The 20,246-nt window shown below is 44.9% G+C and overlaps 1 protein-coding gene and 1 long non-coding RNA gene across 4 annotated transcripts in view; one reads left to right on the top strand and one right to left on the bottom strand.

Annotated features, from left to right (window-relative positions):
• Positions 1-350: 350 nt before the first annotated feature.
• Positions 351-11,989, top strand: LOC126401994 (uncharacterized). Its single transcript, XR_007571145.1, has 2 exons — positions 351-526; positions 8,403-11,989. It is a non-coding gene; the product is annotated as an uncharacterized LOC126401994 (long non-coding RNA).
• The window catches only part of LOC126401987 (lysine-specific demethylase 6A-like), a 34,461-nt gene continuing 25,726 nt past the window's right edge, over positions 11,512-20,246 (bottom strand). For all 3 annotated transcript variants that reach the window (XM_050063601.1, XM_050063603.1, XM_050063604.1), the window contains 13 exons: positions 19,302-20,179; positions 18,334-18,463; positions 17,768-17,873; positions 17,474-17,679; positions 17,309-17,370; positions 17,121-17,195; positions 16,885-17,033; positions 16,676-16,790; positions 16,391-16,578; positions 15,377-15,518; positions 15,163-15,289; positions 14,279-14,449; positions 11,512-12,753 (listed from right to left, as the gene is read on the bottom strand). In XM_050063601.1, the coding sequence (XP_049919558.1) occupies positions 12,724-12,753; positions 14,279-14,449; positions 15,163-15,289; positions 15,377-15,518; positions 16,391-16,578; positions 16,676-16,790; positions 16,885-17,033; positions 17,121-17,195; positions 17,309-17,370; positions 17,474-17,679; positions 17,768-17,873; positions 18,334-18,463; positions 19,302-20,179 (2,379 nt within the window). In that variant the 3' untranslated portion in view covers positions 11,512-12,723. The remainder of the gene's footprint in view (positions 12,754-14,278; positions 14,450-15,162; positions 15,290-15,376; positions 15,519-16,390; positions 16,579-16,675; positions 16,791-16,884; positions 17,034-17,120; positions 17,196-17,308; positions 17,371-17,473; positions 17,680-17,767; positions 17,874-18,333; positions 18,464-19,301; positions 20,180-20,246) is intronic.

Here is a 20,246-nt window from a genome sequence, read left to right as displayed (position 1 = left end):
CTCATGTAGAATTTGGCTGATTGGCCAACAAATGCACATGATTAACATTTAAAAGTATATTTACAAAAAAAAAAGGTTTATGAGTTTTTATTTTTGCGTCAGAGACTAAAGATCATGCACAAAACGCTGATAAAGAAAGTGCCAATCACATCTCCCATTAGTACCTGGAAATGTTCAACTTCTGCCTGAGCAGCTCATCAGATGCAGTGATTGGATCTTCCTACTTTAATGACCTGACACTGATTTCACGCAACATTTGCCCCTGCGCTCCTCTCCATCTCCATCTCCATCACCTCCAACCGCAGCTACTTGTGGCTCATTCTGCCGGTCCCCTCGGAGGTCCCCGGACCCCAGCTTGTGCACCCCTGAGCCAGGCAGCAGCTGAAGAATCCCCCCTTATGATATGGAGAGGCAACACGCGTTGACGTGTCGCGCTGCGCTTCCGACCACTAGTATCGGTATGCGTCTCCTGCACACGCACTCACAACACTCTCATGGGGACATGCGGCCAGCAGACGCAGCCACGGTAAGTGGAGACACTTCTTCATACGGCGCTTTATCTGCCGGCGAGGCTGTGGAAGTTTCTCCAGCCTCGGTGTGTCGTTGTTGTTGTTGCCCGTGTTGGAGAAAGGGAAGTTTAACAGACTTTTTCGCCTCGTCCGTCTCGTCGGCACCGCTCCGCCGTTCCATGCAGATTGCGCAACGCGGCGTGTGATCGCGCTGAAAATCGTGAAAACATTTCAGTACTGTTGTTTTTATTCAACACTAGTGTGGTTACTGAGCTCACTTTGGCCAAAGTCCACCTCATCATCTCAGTTGTGCTTTGCTTTGGCCATGCGGGGCTCCTCCTGGGAGCACATTTCAGCCTCTCCACTTGGTTCAAAATGGCACTTTCACGCACCAAAGTGTGGTTTTTCCGCGCAGAGCCACATCTACACATCTGCTGAGCGATCACTCGGGTTTGTCTTTTTCCAACTTTAATGTTTCGCTACTTTAAGGGCCAAGTGTGCTGCTCGGTCCCGTGTGTGTGTGTGTGTGTGGGAAAGGGAGGGGGGCAATGCGCAAAGTGTGTGGTCTTCAAGCTCTCCACCCCCGCAGAGACGCACGGATTGCGCGCACACACACACACACACACACACAGGCACGCACACACAGGCTCTGTCTGTCACGGTCGGGCATGGATGTCTCCGGGTCTCAGGAATGCGCCCGGCGTTTTCTCTGTATTTTTCACATTAAGAGCAGTTTGGGAACCGCTCTCAGAGCCGCTCTCTGAACCGCTGCCACCAGCGTCAAGCCAGCGGGGAGGAAGACTAGACTTCCGGTTACTGGTTTCAGAATAAAAGAAACTTGCAATAGTGACGCAAAAAAAGGAAATACTTGTCCCATTTGTCACACACAGCAAGAAGAATAGTTATGAAATATTTTGACATGATATCATTAATGTTTTTTACTTTTCATCTTTTGTTAGTCAAATTATTATTTTAATTATGTTAATATTTAGTAAAACTCAAGTTGATGTCTTTTAAAAAGCGCGCATTTTCCGGTTAACAGCTTATTAATTAAAATTTTCAGCACAGTTTTGTAATACAGGCCTAATTTCACGAGCTTATAACCAGGGGCGTAGCATAAAATTCTTGAGCATTCTCTATGGGCCCCTTTTTACCCCCTGTCCTACGTCCCTGCCTATATTTCCTGCATAATTTTAACAAAGTGTAATCTTGCAGTTTTGTTTCTAGTCCTATAAGAGCGCTTAAATTTATTCCATAAGAAACACATGCTTTTATTTTGAATGCACACACTTCCGGTTTGTCCCTGGTGAACTCCGTCCGGCTTGACTCTGTGGAGGGACGGAGGGTGGGGGTGGGGGTGGGGGGGTAGCCCCTGCCTGGAGAGGAGTGAGGGGGAAATTCTTGTGTTTTTGGTATGCGATTACCCAGCGGAGAACCCATGACTGAAGGGGAGGAGGAGAGGGAGGAGGACCGGGGTTGAGTTTAGGATACATTCCTCGCCTTCCTCTTTAAGTTAACCACATTATTGGAGCTGCTGACATGTTTGCCTCCTCACATGACACCCATAAGCTCCCAGCTGATGCATTACAACTGGACAGAGTGGTCAGATGACCTCAGCACTGTCTGGTATGATACACAAGAAAACTAAAAGTCCCAATAAAAAAGACTACGGTGATACCACAGAAGAAGACACCACTATAGACACTCATTAAACAACAACATATATCTGATGCTTCCGAATTTACTTCCAGTTTTAACAGTCTCAGCTGAAAAATTTCACACCTTCATTTGGTTCGGTTCACTTTCACACTGCACTTTTTTAAAGCGGACCAAACCTCCTGGACAACGTCACGCAGTTACAACAGCTGCTGTTTGGGGGCGGTATTGCCCGAAAACGACCAGGAAGAAAAAAAGCATGAGGAAGACGAGAACCTGGCTCATCGATTGGCCGGGACTGAAAACGGAAATCCATCCCCTTCAGCCGGCTTGGTCACCACAAAAACACCAAACGCCAAATTGCACTGCGCTCTACGTCACTTCCTCACTTTGGTTCGCTGGATAGTCCGTTTACATTTCCAACTGTAAGCAAACCGCACCAGGGTTCACTTGCAAGTGAACCGAGACCCCCAGTTTTCAAGCGGACCAGGGTTCGCTCGTTTGGTCCGCACCAGAGTTTGAATGAGCGCTCACACAACTCCAAACTGACCAAACTATACGTGGAAGCGGACCAGGGTTCGTTTAAAGCGAACCAGTGTGAATGCGTTTGGAAAAGATCGTTTTGGTTGAAATAACCACATACAGGACGTAAGGGACGGACACTTACATAGTTTGTGCAGTTATGTAAAGTACCAAATTAAAGTATTTTGTGTAAAGTCGCGCAAGTATGTTGACTTTTGGTTTGACACAGGACACAAACAGCAGCCTCGTGGTTGAAAGTCTATGCTTGTTTGACCCAAAAGATCCGTATTGACTTTGCATTAGCATTATTTTTGTGTTGCCAGCACATAAATTTAATATATTTCATTCCCACCACAACGTAATGTGTTGTTAAGACTTATTTGTGCCTATTTCATGTATTTCTATAGCTGTTTATTCCCGACAATTAGTTAGGGACTGTACGAAGTTATCTGGGTGTGGACCTTATGTTTAACTTTTTAAAAAAGTTAGACCCTCTCAAAAAGGTTCTGTTTATTTAGTTTGATGCACTTTTACAATGATCCGTCACACAAGTAACATTCGACGTGACTATTTTGATTTAACTATTCAATCTTTTTTTTTAATTTATTTTTTTATTCCACACCCCCCTTCCCCCAAATAATTTGTGCACAGTCCCTTAAAAACCTGAATTCAGCTCATAATTTCTATCAAATCATGTTTTACTGTTAACGCCCATACCTGTAATGCCACAGGTGGTCACACACACACACACCCTCTCTCTATAGCTCAGCGTTAAGTTCACAAATACAGCGGCTTTACATCTGACATATTAAATGGGCCTTGCTACATTTGCATAAAACCAGCGGAGCTGCGCCCGTTCTCCTGCATCTCTGTCGAAGCTGTAATCGCCCACTCGCTAATGACAATTACTATAATGGACTGATTGTTGGATTATACCACCAAAGTGGTTTTAGCACACATCTGCATAATTGTTCTTAGCATATACGCGCCTGTGGGCTCCTGGCTGCCATTAGGCGCCGCAGAGAGGAGAGTGATTGAGGAGTCGTTGGATGCCTGAAGAACAGCGGAAAATTGTGAGCCGATTGTGTGGGTGTTTTGAGTGGCTGTACTTTGTGGAAAAGCGCCAAGCGTCGCCTTATTGGACATTGTTTTTAGATTAGACAGGGACAGAACAGCTATATGAGGGGGCGACGGTTTGCTTTCAGGGGTCAGTTTAGGGGCCCTTGAGCAAGGCATTGAAATGTGTAACCCTCAGCTCACAAATGAGCAGAAATGGATGAATCTGAAGCGGGGTATTTGTAGTAAACAGCTTCATGCTGAGTCACTTTTATGTAAGGTTTAGAGATGAAGATTACACAAGTAAAAATGTCATCCTCTGTGAATGATGCAAACAAGCCAACGGCCAATCAGTGACGAGATGCATCCTTGTTGCCACTGTTATGAAAACTGGAGCAGTGAGGTTACAGCTATTCGAAACTGTTTTGGCGGCCACCTATGTCGCTTTTAGGAAGATCTGCCACTGCATATCTAAATATTTAACATCTAAACTTTAACGCCACCTTCATTAAATATCAGTGCTTCTCACTCTCTGACTCATATCCCATTGGTTTACACTCACATCCAATGCGTCTTGCTTACATGCATCAAATTAAAAAACCGACATGACCTTAAAAACTCTGTTTGGCTGTATCGTCTTTGTTCAAATGCTGGAGTGAAGCTGTGCGCAGCTTTCGTCCAAAATCAGATCAGTGGAGCTCACGTCACATGACCAACAGATGGACAGACACATCCGTAGTACATGGGGGACTGTGGCAGCATGAGCCAGATCAACAGCTGAACCCAGCTTTCCAGTTACAGTCCCTGTTTAAACATGCAGCGAGGCTTTGGGGGAGCTGAGCGTAGGAAATCTGTCCAACTCCTTCCCCCAGCAAAAAGTGCTAATTTCTCAGTCAAATTGGATATGAAGGATTGAGTCAGCGTAGAGGAAGTTATTGTCTCTGCTGGTGTGTAACGATACCTGGAACCTGCACGACTGTTACTTCATCTCCTCCTCTTCCTCCTCTCATTGCTCATCTCTTGAAAGCAGGCCAACATCCCACACACACAAAATCATGCTCCCTCTCACTCGCTCCTTTTCTCTGAACAGCACTCTGTGCTAATTACTCTCCGTTTCCATAGCAATGGGTAGCACCTCTTTTTTTGTTATCTTGGATAGCCCATTGCAAACATGCCTCGCATCAAATCATGCCACTGAGGCAACCGTTTGGATTGTTGAGTGGATGGATTTTTTTTTTAAATTATTGCAGCTAAGCAATCGTCTGCAAATGATGAAAAACGCACATAAAAATAATCTTTTATTTTGTGATTCCTAAAGGAAAAAACACCTTTTATATAATATGATAGTCGTCTATAATCAGCCTGTGATTCAACATGTTATTTTGTGATCAAGTGTTGTATGTTTTTGACACATACAAGTGTTTCTTCCCGAGTTAGTTATTTCACACATTGGTCAAAATGCCTCTCATCAGCCTGTTACAGTATGTATCAGAGGGGGGTAACATGACTTGGACTCGAATCAGACTCGAGGCACAAATTTGATTACTTTAGACTCGATTTGACAAAACAGACGAAGACCTGACATTACGTTACTGAGCACCAGCTGTAAAAAGTGATACCACAAATAATTTCAGTCGCATAAAAAAAAAAACTGGTCAACAAGAAACGAATTGCAGCATGCAAAACTTGGAGCTCAGAAATTACAGGCAAAGACGCGACAACCTCAAAAAAACTTGGTTTAACAAATCAATACAAATTTTAAAAAGCAGTAATTATTTTTTATAAATTTAATATCTTAGTACTCTGTTGTTAAAATGCCATCACATTCGGTGAAAAACACACTATGACTTTTGAGGACTTGAAACTCAAGTTTAAGACTTGGGACTTGACTTAGAACTTGCCTGTCTTGACTTGAGACTTGAGGCTTGTCATTCTTGACTTGGGACTTTCCTTAGAACTTACCTGTCTTGATTTGAGGCTTGACTTGGGACTTGTCATTCTTGACTTGGAACTTGCTTGTCTTGATTTGAGACTTGAGGCTTGTCATTCTTGACTTGGGACTTGGCTTGAAACTCACTTGTCTTGATTTGAGACTTGATCCTGGACATGTCATTCTTGACTTGGAACTTGCCTGTCTTGATTAGAGACTTGACCCTGGAGATGTTATTCTTGACTAGGAACTTACCTGTCTTGACTCAAGACTTGACGTCATTCTTGACTTGGAACTTGCCTGTCTTGACTTGGGACTTGACATGAGACTTGTCATTCTTGACTTGGGACTTAGCTTGAAACGTGCCTGTGTTGACATGAGACTTGTCATTCCTGGCTTGGGACTTTACCTGGAACTTTCCTGTCTTGAATTGAGGCTTGACCTGGGACTTAGCTTGAAACTCACCTGTCTTGATTTGAGACTTGACCCTGGACATGTCATTATTGACTTGGAACTTGCCTGTTTTGACTTGGGACTTGGGAAATTTTTGACTTGGGCCCTTACTTCAAACTTGTCTGTCTTGATTTGGGGCTTGACTTGGGACTTGTCATACTTGACTTGGGACTTAGCTGGAAACTTACCCGTCTTGATTTGAGACTCGACCCTGGACATGTCATTCTTGACTTGGAACTTGCCTGTTTTGACGTGGGACTTGTCATACTTGACTTGGGACTTGGCTTGAAACTTGCCCGTCTTGACTTTTACCCTGACTTCAGACTTAAGTGCAAAGACTTGAGACTTGTAAAACAAAGACCTGGTCCCAGCTCTCATGTATGTGTCGGTGAAAAGCGCGCTAGCAACAGCAGAATAAAGTTAGCATTAGCACCACTTTTAGGTCTTTAACTCTTATTAAATAAAAACCCATCGATGTTTTGTCCTGACTTTAACTTCTTTTTTTCTCTTTTATCTTTGCTTATTTAGTCATAAATATCAAATTTAACGGTGAAATACTTAAAGTGGTTTTTACCATTGATTATTAATAATTAATTGATGAGTGATAGGAACTGTTTACTCTATGGAAGCATTTCATCAAATTATTATAAAAGGATCTATTCAGCTCTCACTCAGCGACAGGTCTGTGCTCAGGATGTCTCACATTAGGCTCTACATAAGTGGGTCACTTTGACACAGTCACACTTTCTATATAGTAACTGGAGGGGGTGAGGAAGGGGTGGGGGGGCAGTTAACACTGAAAGGGGTCAGAGAACTAGCAGTAATTACACGGGGAAGAAACAACACTGGATTGGATTCAAGGAGTGTGTGTTTGCGCCTTTGAGTCGAAGCTGAGGGACGGAGGGGCAGAAAGAGAGCGACAGCCTGAGAAAACAAAAAAGGGGAAATGATGGCGGCCTCAGTGGCCCTCGCTTCATTACTCATTAAACACACAGGAATGTAGTGTCTCTGTGTCGGGCCGAACGCAGCCAGACTTTAAAAGACACTTAAAGGATCAGGTTACTGTTTCCTTAATCCATATTTATGTGACATAAATTCCCAAATAGTTAATATTAATTTGTAACACACAAATGTGGGTTTCCTTAATGCTACATTATCCTCAATGACCCAGGGTTTTATGAATGGGAAGCAGGAAGCTCCGCCATTGGCTGGACGTGACAGCCAATCAGAGAGGATCACTTGCAACAGAGGCGGGAGTGCATGAATGGACGAGTCAGACATTTTTAGAGGTCAGGGCCCCGGTGTGTGTGTGTGTGTGCCTGTAGGTGTGTGTGCATGTGTGTGGGTCTCACACACTGACCTACTTGGTTTATTGCAGGCATCTATACATAGCTGTGGGAATCGCAGGCAGACAATCGGCCCGGTTAAAATTAGCAGTCAGGGCCACCTGTCTGTTTCTCACAAAGGCGGAAACGCCAGGAGATGGAGGGAACAGGAAGGAAGGAGAGGGGGGGAAAGGAGGATGAGGAGGGGATTGATCACACTGCTGGTTTAACTCCTTCTCTCTTGGCTTTTTCTCTCCTTTTCTCCCCCCACTGCGACACAGGGAGACATTGTTAGGAGGTCTGGATTTGAGGAGGGGGGTGGTTGGTGGTCTGGGCCAAGCAGAGTTCACATACCTCTCTGCTGGATTATTGCCAGATTTGGAGGATATAGGTGGAAGATATAGGGAGGGTTAAAGGACTAGTCCAACTCCTTGGAACTGAGTGTTAGCTGAGTTTTAGTATGAGACGTGCAACACTTTAGCATACGCACATATTATATTTGCACCCTTCTGCCGCCTGCTTCCCCTACCCTGCCTTTCCGAACATATAACACCATTGTCACTGTATCGCGAAACTCAAGTTTCCTGTCATGTCGTTTCAGACAGCCAACAGGAAGTGTTAATCTTCTTAACTGATGAAGACTTCCTGTTCTAAAACTGGCATCTTGTTTCCTAGAATCACGATTTCTCAGCCCACACTTGGTTTTGTTCCTGTGTGCCTCCGCCAAAGTAAAAGCGTTTGTGGGCAGAGAGTCAAAATGTTAGGTGTTACATAAAGGTAACAGCAGCAAATATGTATATGCACTACATATTAGCACTGCTGCATGACCACCAGAGGATTGAGCATTAACACTGCTTTTAAATGTTGAATATTAAATGTTGGATTCTGAATTTGTGTGCAGTCCTCATATGGTCACAGTGATTCTTACCCCAACCTTTTTTTGTCCCCCAGGACTCCCGTCAGACGTCAAACAGCAGACGGACACACCAGGAAAGGCGGTGGAAAGTCCTCCATCGGCCATCTGTGGCAGTCAAAATGGACGCCGCAACAGACGGCCATCTTGGTTTCAGCGTGGGAGCAGAGGGACTGTTTGATGCTGAAAGGCAAAGAGGGAGATGAGAAGGGAAAATTGCAGTTTAGCATCTTTATACCGCCTGCACCTGAACCTGTTAATGCTCTCTGTATTTGTGGTTTTAAAAAATTATGACTGTTTAGATACTTTTGACAATTTTTATAACAATCAATGTGATGACAATATGAAGATGAGTCTTCAGACAAGTTTGAGCTAAATGCTAACACCACTGCAGCAATGCTAGATGTTCAGCAATTATTTACCAGGTTTATCGTCTTAGTTTAGTGTATTTGCATCGTAGATTTATAATAATAACTAGATACTGTCTCTTTTATAATGGTGGCCTATCGGGAAAATGCTTTCTGGGCTGCAGTGGATTTTTTTTGCTGGAATACTGCAGGTGGCCACTTGGAAAAATTTGGTGCAAGGCTGGGAGCATAGTTAGCATGCTAACAATTGCTAATTAGCAGTAAACATAACATGCAATTTGAGAACGAGATTGACTAATAGTTTAGCAGGTATTAGCCAGCCAGGTTTACCATCGTAGTTGAGTATTAGCATGCTAAATTAGCTACTTAGCACTAAACATAAAGTACAGTGGAAATTAATGAGAATGTCAAATAGTTCTGCAGATATTTGCCAAGTGTTAGCATGCTAAAAATTGCTAATTAACAGTCAAGTCAAGTCAAGTCAAGTCACTGACTTGACAATTAACAGTAAACAGAAAGTGCAGGTGAGAATTATTTGAATGACAAATAGTTTAGCAGGTATTAGCCAGCCAGGTTTACCATTGTAGTTCAGTGTTAGCATGCTAACAATTGCTAATTAACAGTAAACATGAAGCGCAGGTGAGAATAATTGGAATGACAAATAGCTTAGCAGGTATTAGCCAGCCAGATTTACCATCGTAGTTGAGTGTTAGCATGCCAAATTAGCTACTTAGCACTCAACATAAAGTACAGTGGAAATTAATGAGAATGTCAAATAGTTCTTCAGGTATTTGCCAAGTTCATCAGCTTGGTTGAGTGTTAGCATGCTAACATTTGCTAATTAGCAGTAAACATGAAGTACAGGTGAGAATAATGGGAATGACAAATAGCTTAGCAGGTATTAGCAAGCCAGGTTTACCATCGTAGTTGAGTGTTAGCATGCCAAATTAGCTACTTAGCACTAAACATAAAGTACAGTGGAAATTAATGAGAATGTCAAATAGCTGTGCAGATATTTGCCAAGTGTTAGCATGGTAACATTTGCTAATTAGCAGTAAACATAACATGCAGGTTGAGAATAATGGGAATGACATATAGTTTAGCAGGTATTAGCCAGCCAGGGTTACCATCGTAGCTGAGTGTTAGCATGCTAACATTTGCTAATTGGAAGTTAACATAACATGCAGGTTGAGAATAATGGGAATGACTAATAGTTTAGCAGGTATCAGCCAGCCAGGTTTACCATTGTAGTTGAGTGTTAGCATGCCAAATTAGCTACTTAGCACTAAACATAAAGTACAGTGAAAGTTAATGAGAATGTCAAATAGTTTTGCAGATATTTGCCAAGTTTACCAGCTTGGTTGAGTGTTAGCATGCCAAATTAGCTAATTAGCAGTAAACATAACATGCAGGTTGAGAATAATGAAATTACAAGTAGTTGAGTAGGCCTTTGCCAGCCAGGTTTACCATTGTAGTTAAGTGTTAGCATGTCAAATTAGCTACTTAGCACGAAACATAAAGTACAGTTGAAATTAATGAAAAAGTGTGAAAGTGTTAGCACGCTAACATTTGCTAATTAGCAGCAAACATAACATGCAGCTGACATATTTGGGAATGTCAATTAGTTTAGAGGATATATGCCAGGTTTACCATCATAGTTGTTCATGCTAACATTTGCTAATTAGCGCTAAATATAGTTAGCTAAGTCATTATTTACAGGTAGTATTGTGTGTATTTAACATCTTAGTAGCACAGCTGAAGTGATAAAGAGCCTCTCCACTGCCGAAATACTCTCTGAATAGATTCCCAAAATTTGAGCTTGTTAGCTCTTAAAATGAAGCAATGATACTTGACAGTATGTTAGCAGTCCAACACATGTGGTCGACACAGTACATTGGCAGAGCATTATGGGTGAAGGTGCAAGTGGGCAAAGTGCTTCTGTCTGCTCCACTGTTAGCATTGTTAGCTGTCTGTTCACATTAAAGACCATTTCAGGTGCAGAAGTACAACTTTTATAGGGAAGTTTTTGTATTACAGCTGTATGTTCTTAGTCACATCCTCACCTGCAACGCTGACAACACATCTGAGACCCAGGGAGCCTGCTTGTTTGTCATATTCCCTCTGCATGAAGAAGTTTTGCTCCTCTTCATTTCCTGTCTTGGCTACAATGTGACACCTGGGCGGCCATTTTGGCTCAAACCGGAGCTGCAGAGCCACAGGGTGCACAGCGGTTGCTCAGTAGTCAGTGTAGATCCTGTGGGGCTGGCAGCAGCTACATCTGGCTACTGGGTCTCTGCTGGCAGCCAGGTTGATCAGGACACTTGAGAATGACAGGAGGCTCATATGTAGCAGCCTGTTAATTTCTCTTATTGGAATTCCTTTCTAACATTGTCCATGTGTAGTTCAAACACTCTGCTTGTGATCTTTCTGCCAGGCAGCTTTTAGATTTCAAAGGAAATGTCTCGAATGCCCACCCACTGTGAAGAGAAAAGCCTTCAATGGAGTTAATCCGAGACTGCATGGGTAGTTCAGAGGACACAAGACATTTTTGTTATGAATATAAAATGACATTTTTGAGATACTGGGTGAGTTCTGAACCTGGCATTCAGTGTAGGATTCTGTGTGTGTCAGTCTACAGCTACATTGTCTGCTGGGTTTCAGGCCTGTACTCTTACACATCAGTGTTTTTACAGGTGTTTGTTTTTATTTTAATAATACCTGTAAAGAATGCTACATAGAAGAAGTGTTGTGGTGTGTTTGAGGACCCAAAATGCATGGATAATTTGACAACTTTGTGTTTATTGACTCATCATAAAACATTCTTCAAACAATAAAACAATTTTAAATGTCCGTTTCTGTACAATGCTTGCTAAGCAATTTTATTTATATATAGAAAATGTAAGAGGAGTTGTGTTAAAATGACAAAACTCCTTCAAATTTAATGGCAGGTACTCTGGAAAAAATAACAGCATTCCATCAACAAATATTTTCAAGCAATAAATATGTATTTATAAATAGTGTAAATTTACATCAAGATTAGAAACATAACGAAACAAAAAAATCACAAATTAAACTTTATTCCATAAGTCTATGTGCAACCCATTCTCTTTGTGACTTGGCTAGTAAGATTTTTTTTTTCATATTTTTTTCCTTTTTTACCTAATAAACAAAAAGTTTTTAAAAGAACAAGACGAAGATAAAACGTAAAAGCTGAAAAAAAAAAAAAAAAAAAAAAAAGAAAGAAAAGAAAAAGAAAATCACCTTAACTCTTCACATTACAAATTTTTTTTTGGAGATTTTGCTGTCCAAAGAGTCTTAAAATTACTATCTACCATAGAAAAAGACCAGTTAGGCTAGTGCTCCTTAGAAGGGAAAACTGAAGAGAATTTCGGGGGATTCTCTAAATCAAAGCCAACGTTTCATCCTGTTACCAGTATAGAAAAAGAAAAGTGAAAGAGAGAAAGCTTGTCAAGTCAGTAGTCTTTTTCGGGTGGTGTTGCCAGTTGTGACATTTAACAAGTATCTACAAAACATTTTTTCATCACGCACTCCTCCCCCTCGTCCCCCTGTTCCCAACCATTTTTGATTAAGTCCTCCATTAAAACAGGGCTGAGCCATTGTCACTAGAGGGGGCTGGGAGGGAGGCGGGGGGAGGGGGGAAGAGAGAAACAAGTCCTGTTAGCGAGCTCGGTGGCGCCCCCCTCTGGAAGGGCCAGGCCCCAGCACTTCAAACAGGTTGCATAGACAGACACACTCGGCCGCCTCAGCCTCCAGCCGTCGCTATGGAGACCAGCCATAATGGGAGGGGGCGGTGGTGGGTGGTGAGGGTGGGGGGGAGACGGCCTTGGCTTTCCTGAATATCAGAAATGGTCCGCGTATGTAGATGTTTGTTCTGGGTTTTTTTTGTCTGTTTTCTTTAAATCTTAATACAAGTTCCTGTAAATGGGCTTCATGGCTCCACAGCAGAAGAAGAAAGAGGTGACGCCTAATGTCAAGATGAAGATGAATGAAGAGGAGGGGCCTGGGGAGGAAGAGCAGACACGAGAATTAGTCATGGCATTGAATTTATCAGTATGACAGGGTCAACATGTCGATACACCGTAAGATTTCTACCTCTACTGGCATCACGTCGTATGGATTTAATTGTAACCACACCCATCACCAGTCACCCCATAAACATTATCTGTTAAAAACATCCTTGTTTGACCAATCTGCTAACCCTGACATGAGGGAACAATAAGTTTGGAAATTGCTGCAGCCAGCATCAGTGAAACAGGCTGTTGCGGAGCCACTCGGGGCGCGTTCACCGTCAATTTACGTTCATTAAATGTGCTCGTTTTTGCCACTGACAGGCTCAGATTGGTAATATAAGTGTCTTATGGCATTACAGAAAGGACCCTACAGACGACTGAAATGTTTTTCCATACGTTCCACTTGCTTTGTGTCCAAGTTTGACGAAAGGAGAGTCTTGGACTTGGACTTTTCCGCATCGTCCATATCAGCTAAATATTCAGCCTATTACAGATATTACTTGCACTCCTCTCTCCAGCTCACTAATGTTTCCACCATTTTCTTGCTGCAACAAGTCACCTGTTTTAAAATTTCAGAACAACACTTCTCCGTTAGCGAGACTTGAACACAAAGCAGACTGCAACAAGTGAAAGGTAGGGACGTTTAATGTCTCTGGAGGGTCTGTGCGTGTGTTACGAACATGACATCTCCTTTAGCAAGGCTTGGGACACAAAATACATCGAAACAAGCAAAAGATACCACAAAACAGGTTGGGGGGGGGGTTATGAATCTTGTAAGACACTCACATTCAGAACGTGTCAGTGGTAAAGACAAGCACTTTAAATGTAACATACCCAGAGTGGTTGCATCGTAGCCTCTTCTGCACACTCTAAATGCTGGACCAATTTAAAAAATTGTTGTTCCCATGAGTCACTTACACCACTTTTACACAGCCTGTTCAAGGTGGGAATGTCGGACCATTATTCTTGAGGTAGTAGCAGCACCGAATCAACATCTGTGTTAAGGGTCAGCTGGCAGGACGGGGCAGGTGCGACATTTTGATGGCTTGTTCCGTGTGCAACCCACCACAAGAACATTTGAAAGCAGGTAGTAGCAGTTAGCAGCTAGCTGGCAGACGAACTGCAGCTTTAAGTGTTTGCAAAATGGGAAGACGATGACGTCCAGGAGCTTCGTAACCTCCAAGAAGGGGACGAAATCAGCTGCCATATAACAGGTGCCAAATGATTGTTACTGCCATGTTAATGCCACTGTTCTATGTCACACTAGAGGCAGACACTTGTGTTACAAGTCGCGCCAACTTTTGCTTCCAGGGTGCCAGCATGCCATCTAAAATCACACACTTGGGTGGCTAAATTATGGGAGTTCACAGCTGCCGTATCACACAACCTCTGTGTAAAAAGGGCTACTCTGTCAATCACTAGCTTCTGTATTTAAATTTCAGATGAACTGATTCACTTAAATGTTTAGTTTGAAACAGGCGCTTTAAGTGTCTCTCCCTCTGTCAGGTGACTTACTAAAGTGAACTGGTCGTAGACCTGCATTAGGTCCTCCATCCTGTGCTGCTCCAGGACCACGAAGGTGTCCAGCGTGGCGCTGCCTTTCCTGGCACAGTCCTGGCAGTGGACCATGTACTGCTTCTTGGACAGGAGCTCGCGGCGCACAAACAGCAGGTTGAACACCTCCACCTGCAGAGGACACACACACAAACACTCACATGAGAGGGGGTGCAGACTGAATGGCTCCAATGTCATTTCTATTATATTGCAACTCGGAGCTTTATTTATGAATCTGAATGAAGCTGAGCGACGGCAGACTGCAGTGATGATGTCATTCAGAGACAAATCCCGGAGCTGCTCCACAGACGGTGAATAATAGAGCAATTTCGAGGACACAATGACAGCAGACATTTAATTGGATATGGACACATTTCTGCTAAACAGCCGAAAGCGCTGCATTCAAATAAAACCCATTAGCAGAGCTGTTAATTAGCTCAAACAAAAACTGAGTCGGCCTTTAATTCAGTGTCAAAGGAACAGCTGATCACAAGTCAGCGACAACAGAACATCTACTATACCCTTCCCTCCATGTGTGCATCTGTAAAGTGTAATGTCTTATGGATCACATAGACATACACATATGCACTGAGATGCAACCGTTCAGTTTTATTCCCTCATATTTTTCAGACTGATTCAACTCAGACCAGCAGAGGTACACTCAGGACATTTGGTTCCAATCCAACATGTACGGTACAGCGTGTCGTTCCCAATGTGAGCGCTTAAGAACACGGCGAGACAATGATTTTATACTTGAAGTAAGTGTGAGCTGCTTCTCCGCAAATGTGAAATCCTGTTAGAATTCACACCCCTGACGCTGAAATGTTCCCCGTGTGCTCACTGACCTCGCAGATGGTGCAGTAGTGGGCCGGCTCGTCCCTGGTCCTCGGCCTCAGCACCGTTTCCTTGCCGGCCGTCGCCAAGGCTTCCTTTACCCACTGGCACTGCTTCAAAGTCCGCAGCAAGCAATACCTGGGACAAAAATACATTGTGTTACATTAAAAAAAAAGAGAGAATCCAACTTCTGCAAACAAACTTCTGGGAGATCCTGCGACTCACTTGATCATCTCAAACAGCTTGTGGTCGGACACTTTGATGTTGCGTGCCATGTTCCAGGAGAGGTGCACCATGGGAACCATGGACTTGACGCTCTGGAGCTTATTCCACTCGTAGCGCTCCACGGCCAGCTTGTACTGGTGGGCTGAGAAATAAGTGGGAAACATACTGAACGTTACTTGACATGAACTTTAGACACTAGGAGATGTTTATGTGCAATGAAAGACGTCATCGCAAAGACAGACGTATCAAAAAACAGACTTTGGGAAGCGGTGACGTGGATAGCATAAATAAGTGCACCGGTTAGATTGACAATAACCTCCTGCAGTAATCAGCTCAGTGATCAGCTAAAAAGGTCAGTAATCAGCAGAAGAGCATTTCAAACATCACATTAAAGGTCATCATATCAGATATACTTCCTGTAAGACAAGCGATCGCAACAATTAACGCACATATAACCAACCCCTGTGAATTCTGTGAGAAATCTTGCTCTATCACCGCAACAAATTTGACCAATTCCCATGAATTTCACCAATCACAGCAGTCCCCCGCTCAATGCCACCAAATTACTTCCTTGTTTCTGGTAAGGCTATTACATGAAGGCTATGAAGGGGTACGACACAAGCGTAACGTAACTGCAGCTGCGATGTTGGAGGGTTACAGTGGATGGCGCTAGACATAAAGGGATGGTGTCTGCTCTCTGGGTGTTTTAGCCTCTTTGGGTATGCTCGACCTGGCGGAAGTATTTGGGTACCCTCAAATGGATGGCGGCCGATGTACAATGGAGCATTTTATTAGGACCTTTTCAATAAATAGGTCTGCGACAATCCCAAAAAAGCCCACAAAATCCTGGAGAGACGGAGTACTACATGTCATACTTGACAAAGCCAAGTGGTCGAAGACAAACAAAGCGAAGGATTTTAAGAAATGTGGGGGAATATTACAAGTACAATAGACCATCCTGTAGCCGCTTGAGTACCATTAACGTCAACCCATATCCCATAATCCCCTGCGTACCTGTGAGAGGTCCGACATTCCAGGCGATGTTATTGCACCAGCCGATAGCCTGGACCCAGTGCACGGTGCCGGTGTTGAGCCACACCAGGTCGCCCGGTCGCTGGATGAACCGATAGACGGGTACGTCAGCCTCATATAGGTCCTCCAGGTTGGGCCACCACGAGCCCATCAGGAAGTTGATGTTGTTCCTGGAGGTGCGGAAGAGAACGACAGTTATGATGCATACAGGAGCCGAGGGGCGACGGTGCGATTCCCATCTGTACACCTTGGTTTGATCTGTCTTACTTTTCACAGAAGTTGCTCATCACTCCCCAGTAGGGCTCCGGCACTGCGAACCACTCACAGTCTCCTGGTCCGATGTTGATGTTGACCGCACAGAAGTTATTGTGTTCCTGGTGACCTGGATAGACGGACACACACACCTCGTCACTGCACAAATCCACGCAGAAAAGCTGATGGTGTGTCAAAGAGAGTAAGTGTGGGTGTGTATGAACCTGCTATCCTGCTCCCAGGGACCTTCATGTAGAGCTGCACTGTGTTCATGCCCAGGATGGTGTGACCCACGTGGCTCAGCAGGTTGCCGGCGGACACGACCCGAGCGAAGGCCGGCAGTTTGCTGAGCTCCTGGAGCTGCTGCTTCCACCTGAAAGAGAGTGGGTATGGCGCTTGTATGTTGACATGCTCTGAGCGTTTGAAGGCATCTAAAAGGCAACAACGAGATCATACTCACTTCCTTTCATCCGACACATCGATGTTGGTTCCAAACTTGATGTGCTTTAAGGGTCCCCTTCTTTTGCGTGCAACGCTGAAGACACACACAAAAGCATTTCTTAAAACATAAATCAATTCAAAACCATGCTCAGAGTCTGGAGCTTTCTAATCCGCCTAAATAATCAAACTAAATCTAAAGAACATTACCTCTCTGCTGATGCTGGCTCTGTGTCCGACGGCTCCTTTAGTGCCTTCTTCTCATTCTCCTCCTGGAAACAAACAGGAAGTGCATTAAGCCAGCAGTATGCAAACAATAATTTTTTTTTTGTATCCTTAGATGCCCTAAGTGGACAGACATGAAGCATATCTCACCCTCAGGGACTCCTGGAAGGAAGCAGCCTGATATTGGGCGTATTTGGCGATGGTGGTGTGGGCGCGGGCGCTCTCGCAGCGCCACATTTTCTTGGTGCCGGTCGGGTCCCAGTTCTCGTCGGCGGGCTGAGAAAGCTGCGTCCAGACCTCCACCAGGTGCTCTGGGTTGGCCTCGACCAACGTCTTTGTAGAGAACAGACCCAAGTCTGCAGAGAAGCGGGCAAATAAGTTACATGTCTCTGTGATTTGAAGGGAAAACACACATATAATACACACTGACAACAAAGCACTTACCCAGTTTGAGTGCTCCAGCCAGTCCTCTGATGACAGTGACGGGGTTGGAGGGGTTTGTGCAGAACTGGTGCAGTGGGGGGAAGAAAGCGTCCCTCTTGTTCTCCAGCTGGTCAGGACAGGAAACAGGAGGTGTTTAGGGCGAGACAGCAGGTCAACAGAAGCTGAAGACTAATTTGGGATGCAGATCAGCTAAATTTAAGCACTTCTTGCCACTCAGGAATTGATTTAAATGATCGGAAATACCTCAGAAACACCACATTACTACACCAAGACCCTGAGGAACACCACAGACAACTCCATGATGTGACTGGGTATTAAAACCTTTGGAGATTTCGGTAGGAGCTGCATTTTTCGGCGATTAGATGGCAAGCACTTCTACTCTGAAAACTGCTGAGAAACCTCTTTATTGTAGGTAGTTTCATATGATACCAGTATCTTGCTTTAAAACCCACTCAGTCTGCGACAGCCTCTGACAGACAGTAACGTCAGCCGAGGACGGCAGCGGCCCCGGGGAGTGGAGGAGGAGGTTAGAGTAGCTTGCAGCCTTGTGGGTGGGTGATACTCACATAGATGCTGGGAGTGGGAGGGTTGAGCTTGTCTTTGGGCAGGGCTGGTGAGGGCGGAGGGGGCAGCCGGGGCGGGGGGCACTTATCGAGGAGGATGCTGCTGTTGGAGAGACCGTTCCTCCCCAGGTTTCTGCACACACACACGACGCAGAGAGTGTTTACAGTGATGGCACAGATGAAACAGATCATAAATCAAGCAAGTGAGAGACAATAAAACACCAGGAAATAATGCTGTCCTACCTCAGAGCTCAGATACACTCCGTCTTAGCAGTCCATTTAACTGTCATGTTTTACCAATCACACCTCAAATATGGGAAAAGTAATTTCCATAGAAATTAAAATAGAAGAAGCAACCAAATGGAGGTATCTGTGCTAAATAATATCTGCATGGCAACAAGACTGCCCAGTAGCCTTCGGTGTTGTTTACAGTTACATAATTATTTGCCGTTGGTTCTGTAGTTCCTCTGAAACTCCACTGGGAGGAGACATTTTCAAAACAAACCACCAGCTCAGCCGAACCAACTCATGTTTGCACCATTTTATACACAGCTAAAGCCTTAAAACTCTGATAGATTCATCGTGTAAACTCATGTGACCTCACCAATCTCAACCTCAGGTCTGTAACATTTTGGAAAACATGGAAGACGTACATCACACTGAAGCTGAAGCAGCCACCCATTTACACTAATTTAAAACCATTTCTGTACCTTGCACTCATTTCTAAACCCCTGCTTTAGTGTGCAAAAACAGAGTTTACCACATGCTGTAAAGCTAATGCAGGTCTTGTGTACTTAAAGCTCTGTCATGGCGTGACTATCTGTTATCGTGCTTTTGTCAACGCCATCATTTCCTTGCCAGGAGCATCATTCCTGCCAAAGGAGGAATGAAACAGGGCCGGCAGGATACTGTCTGAGTGCATCCGCAGGACACTGTGGTGTGACAAAAACAATGAGGGCTCTCAGTCTCACCTGCAGGCCTTTAGCACGTCTGTGGAGCTGGGGTAGATGGATACTGAAGATGATGATGAAGAGGAGCTGTGTCCGTGTGGAGGCGTAGCTTTGAGACTGGTGACGGTGGGCGGCTCAGCCTTCAGCGGGCTTTGAGAGTCCTCGGAGATGCCGCCTTTGCTGTTCCCGTTCACGGCAGGTGCAGCAGGTGCGGCGGTGGCGGGACTGTGGGCGCCTGTTTGGGTGTGTTCTGAGGATTTGGGTGAGGGCGTGGCGGTGGATATGGCAGAGATGGGCGAGGAGGCAGCCGAGCTGCCCTGCGCGTGGGGGGTGGAGGGCAGGACGGCCGGGTGGATGTTGTTGACTTTCTTGTGGGGCTCGGACGTGGCGGATGCTGTGGATGCAGTCCCTTGTGACGGTCCCTCGCCCTCCTCTGGGCCCTTCCCCCCTGCCAGCAGGGCAGATAGTCTAGGATTGTCTGCGCTAAGGCTCGGCTTCTCGCCGCCTTCTGCCACCTTGCCGTCCCCCGAGTGTACGTGATTGGCTAGGCCATCTGTCGGCGCCACTTTGCCATCAGCTGACGGCCGCGGCGATGGCGTCTTGCCCTCAGAGCCCCCGTTGCCGAGGGATGCGGCTGCCGTGATGAGGGCGGCTGCGGTGTTGCTATCTTTGGTAGCGGACGCACCAGGTGCTGCTCCACCTGAGGTAGAGGAGTGGGGGAGGGAGGGAGGAGATGGGAGGTGGTTGTGAGCCTGCTGTCGTGGTGATGGGGCGTTAGTGGAATGTCCAACCTGATTGTTGGGGTGCACAGGGGCAATGGAGTTGGGGGTCTGGGGGTGAGAGAGGGTCCCCTCACTACTGGAGCCCGTCGCATGTGGAACACACCCCGTCTGAAGCCCCTGAAGGAAGAAGAGCACAACTGTTATATAGTGAAAGCAGTTTTCACGGCATTTTGACAGCTGATGA

The sequence above is a fragment of the Epinephelus moara genome, chromosome 15, assembly GCF_006386435.1.
Source record: "Epinephelus moara isolate mb chromosome 15, YSFRI_EMoa_1.0, whole genome shotgun sequence".
In the NCBI taxonomy this organism is placed as follows: Eukaryota; Metazoa; Chordata; class Actinopteri; order Perciformes; family Serranidae; genus Epinephelus; species Epinephelus moara.
Note: the sequence above shows the minus strand (reverse complement) of the source record. Positions and strands in the feature narration are given on the sequence as shown.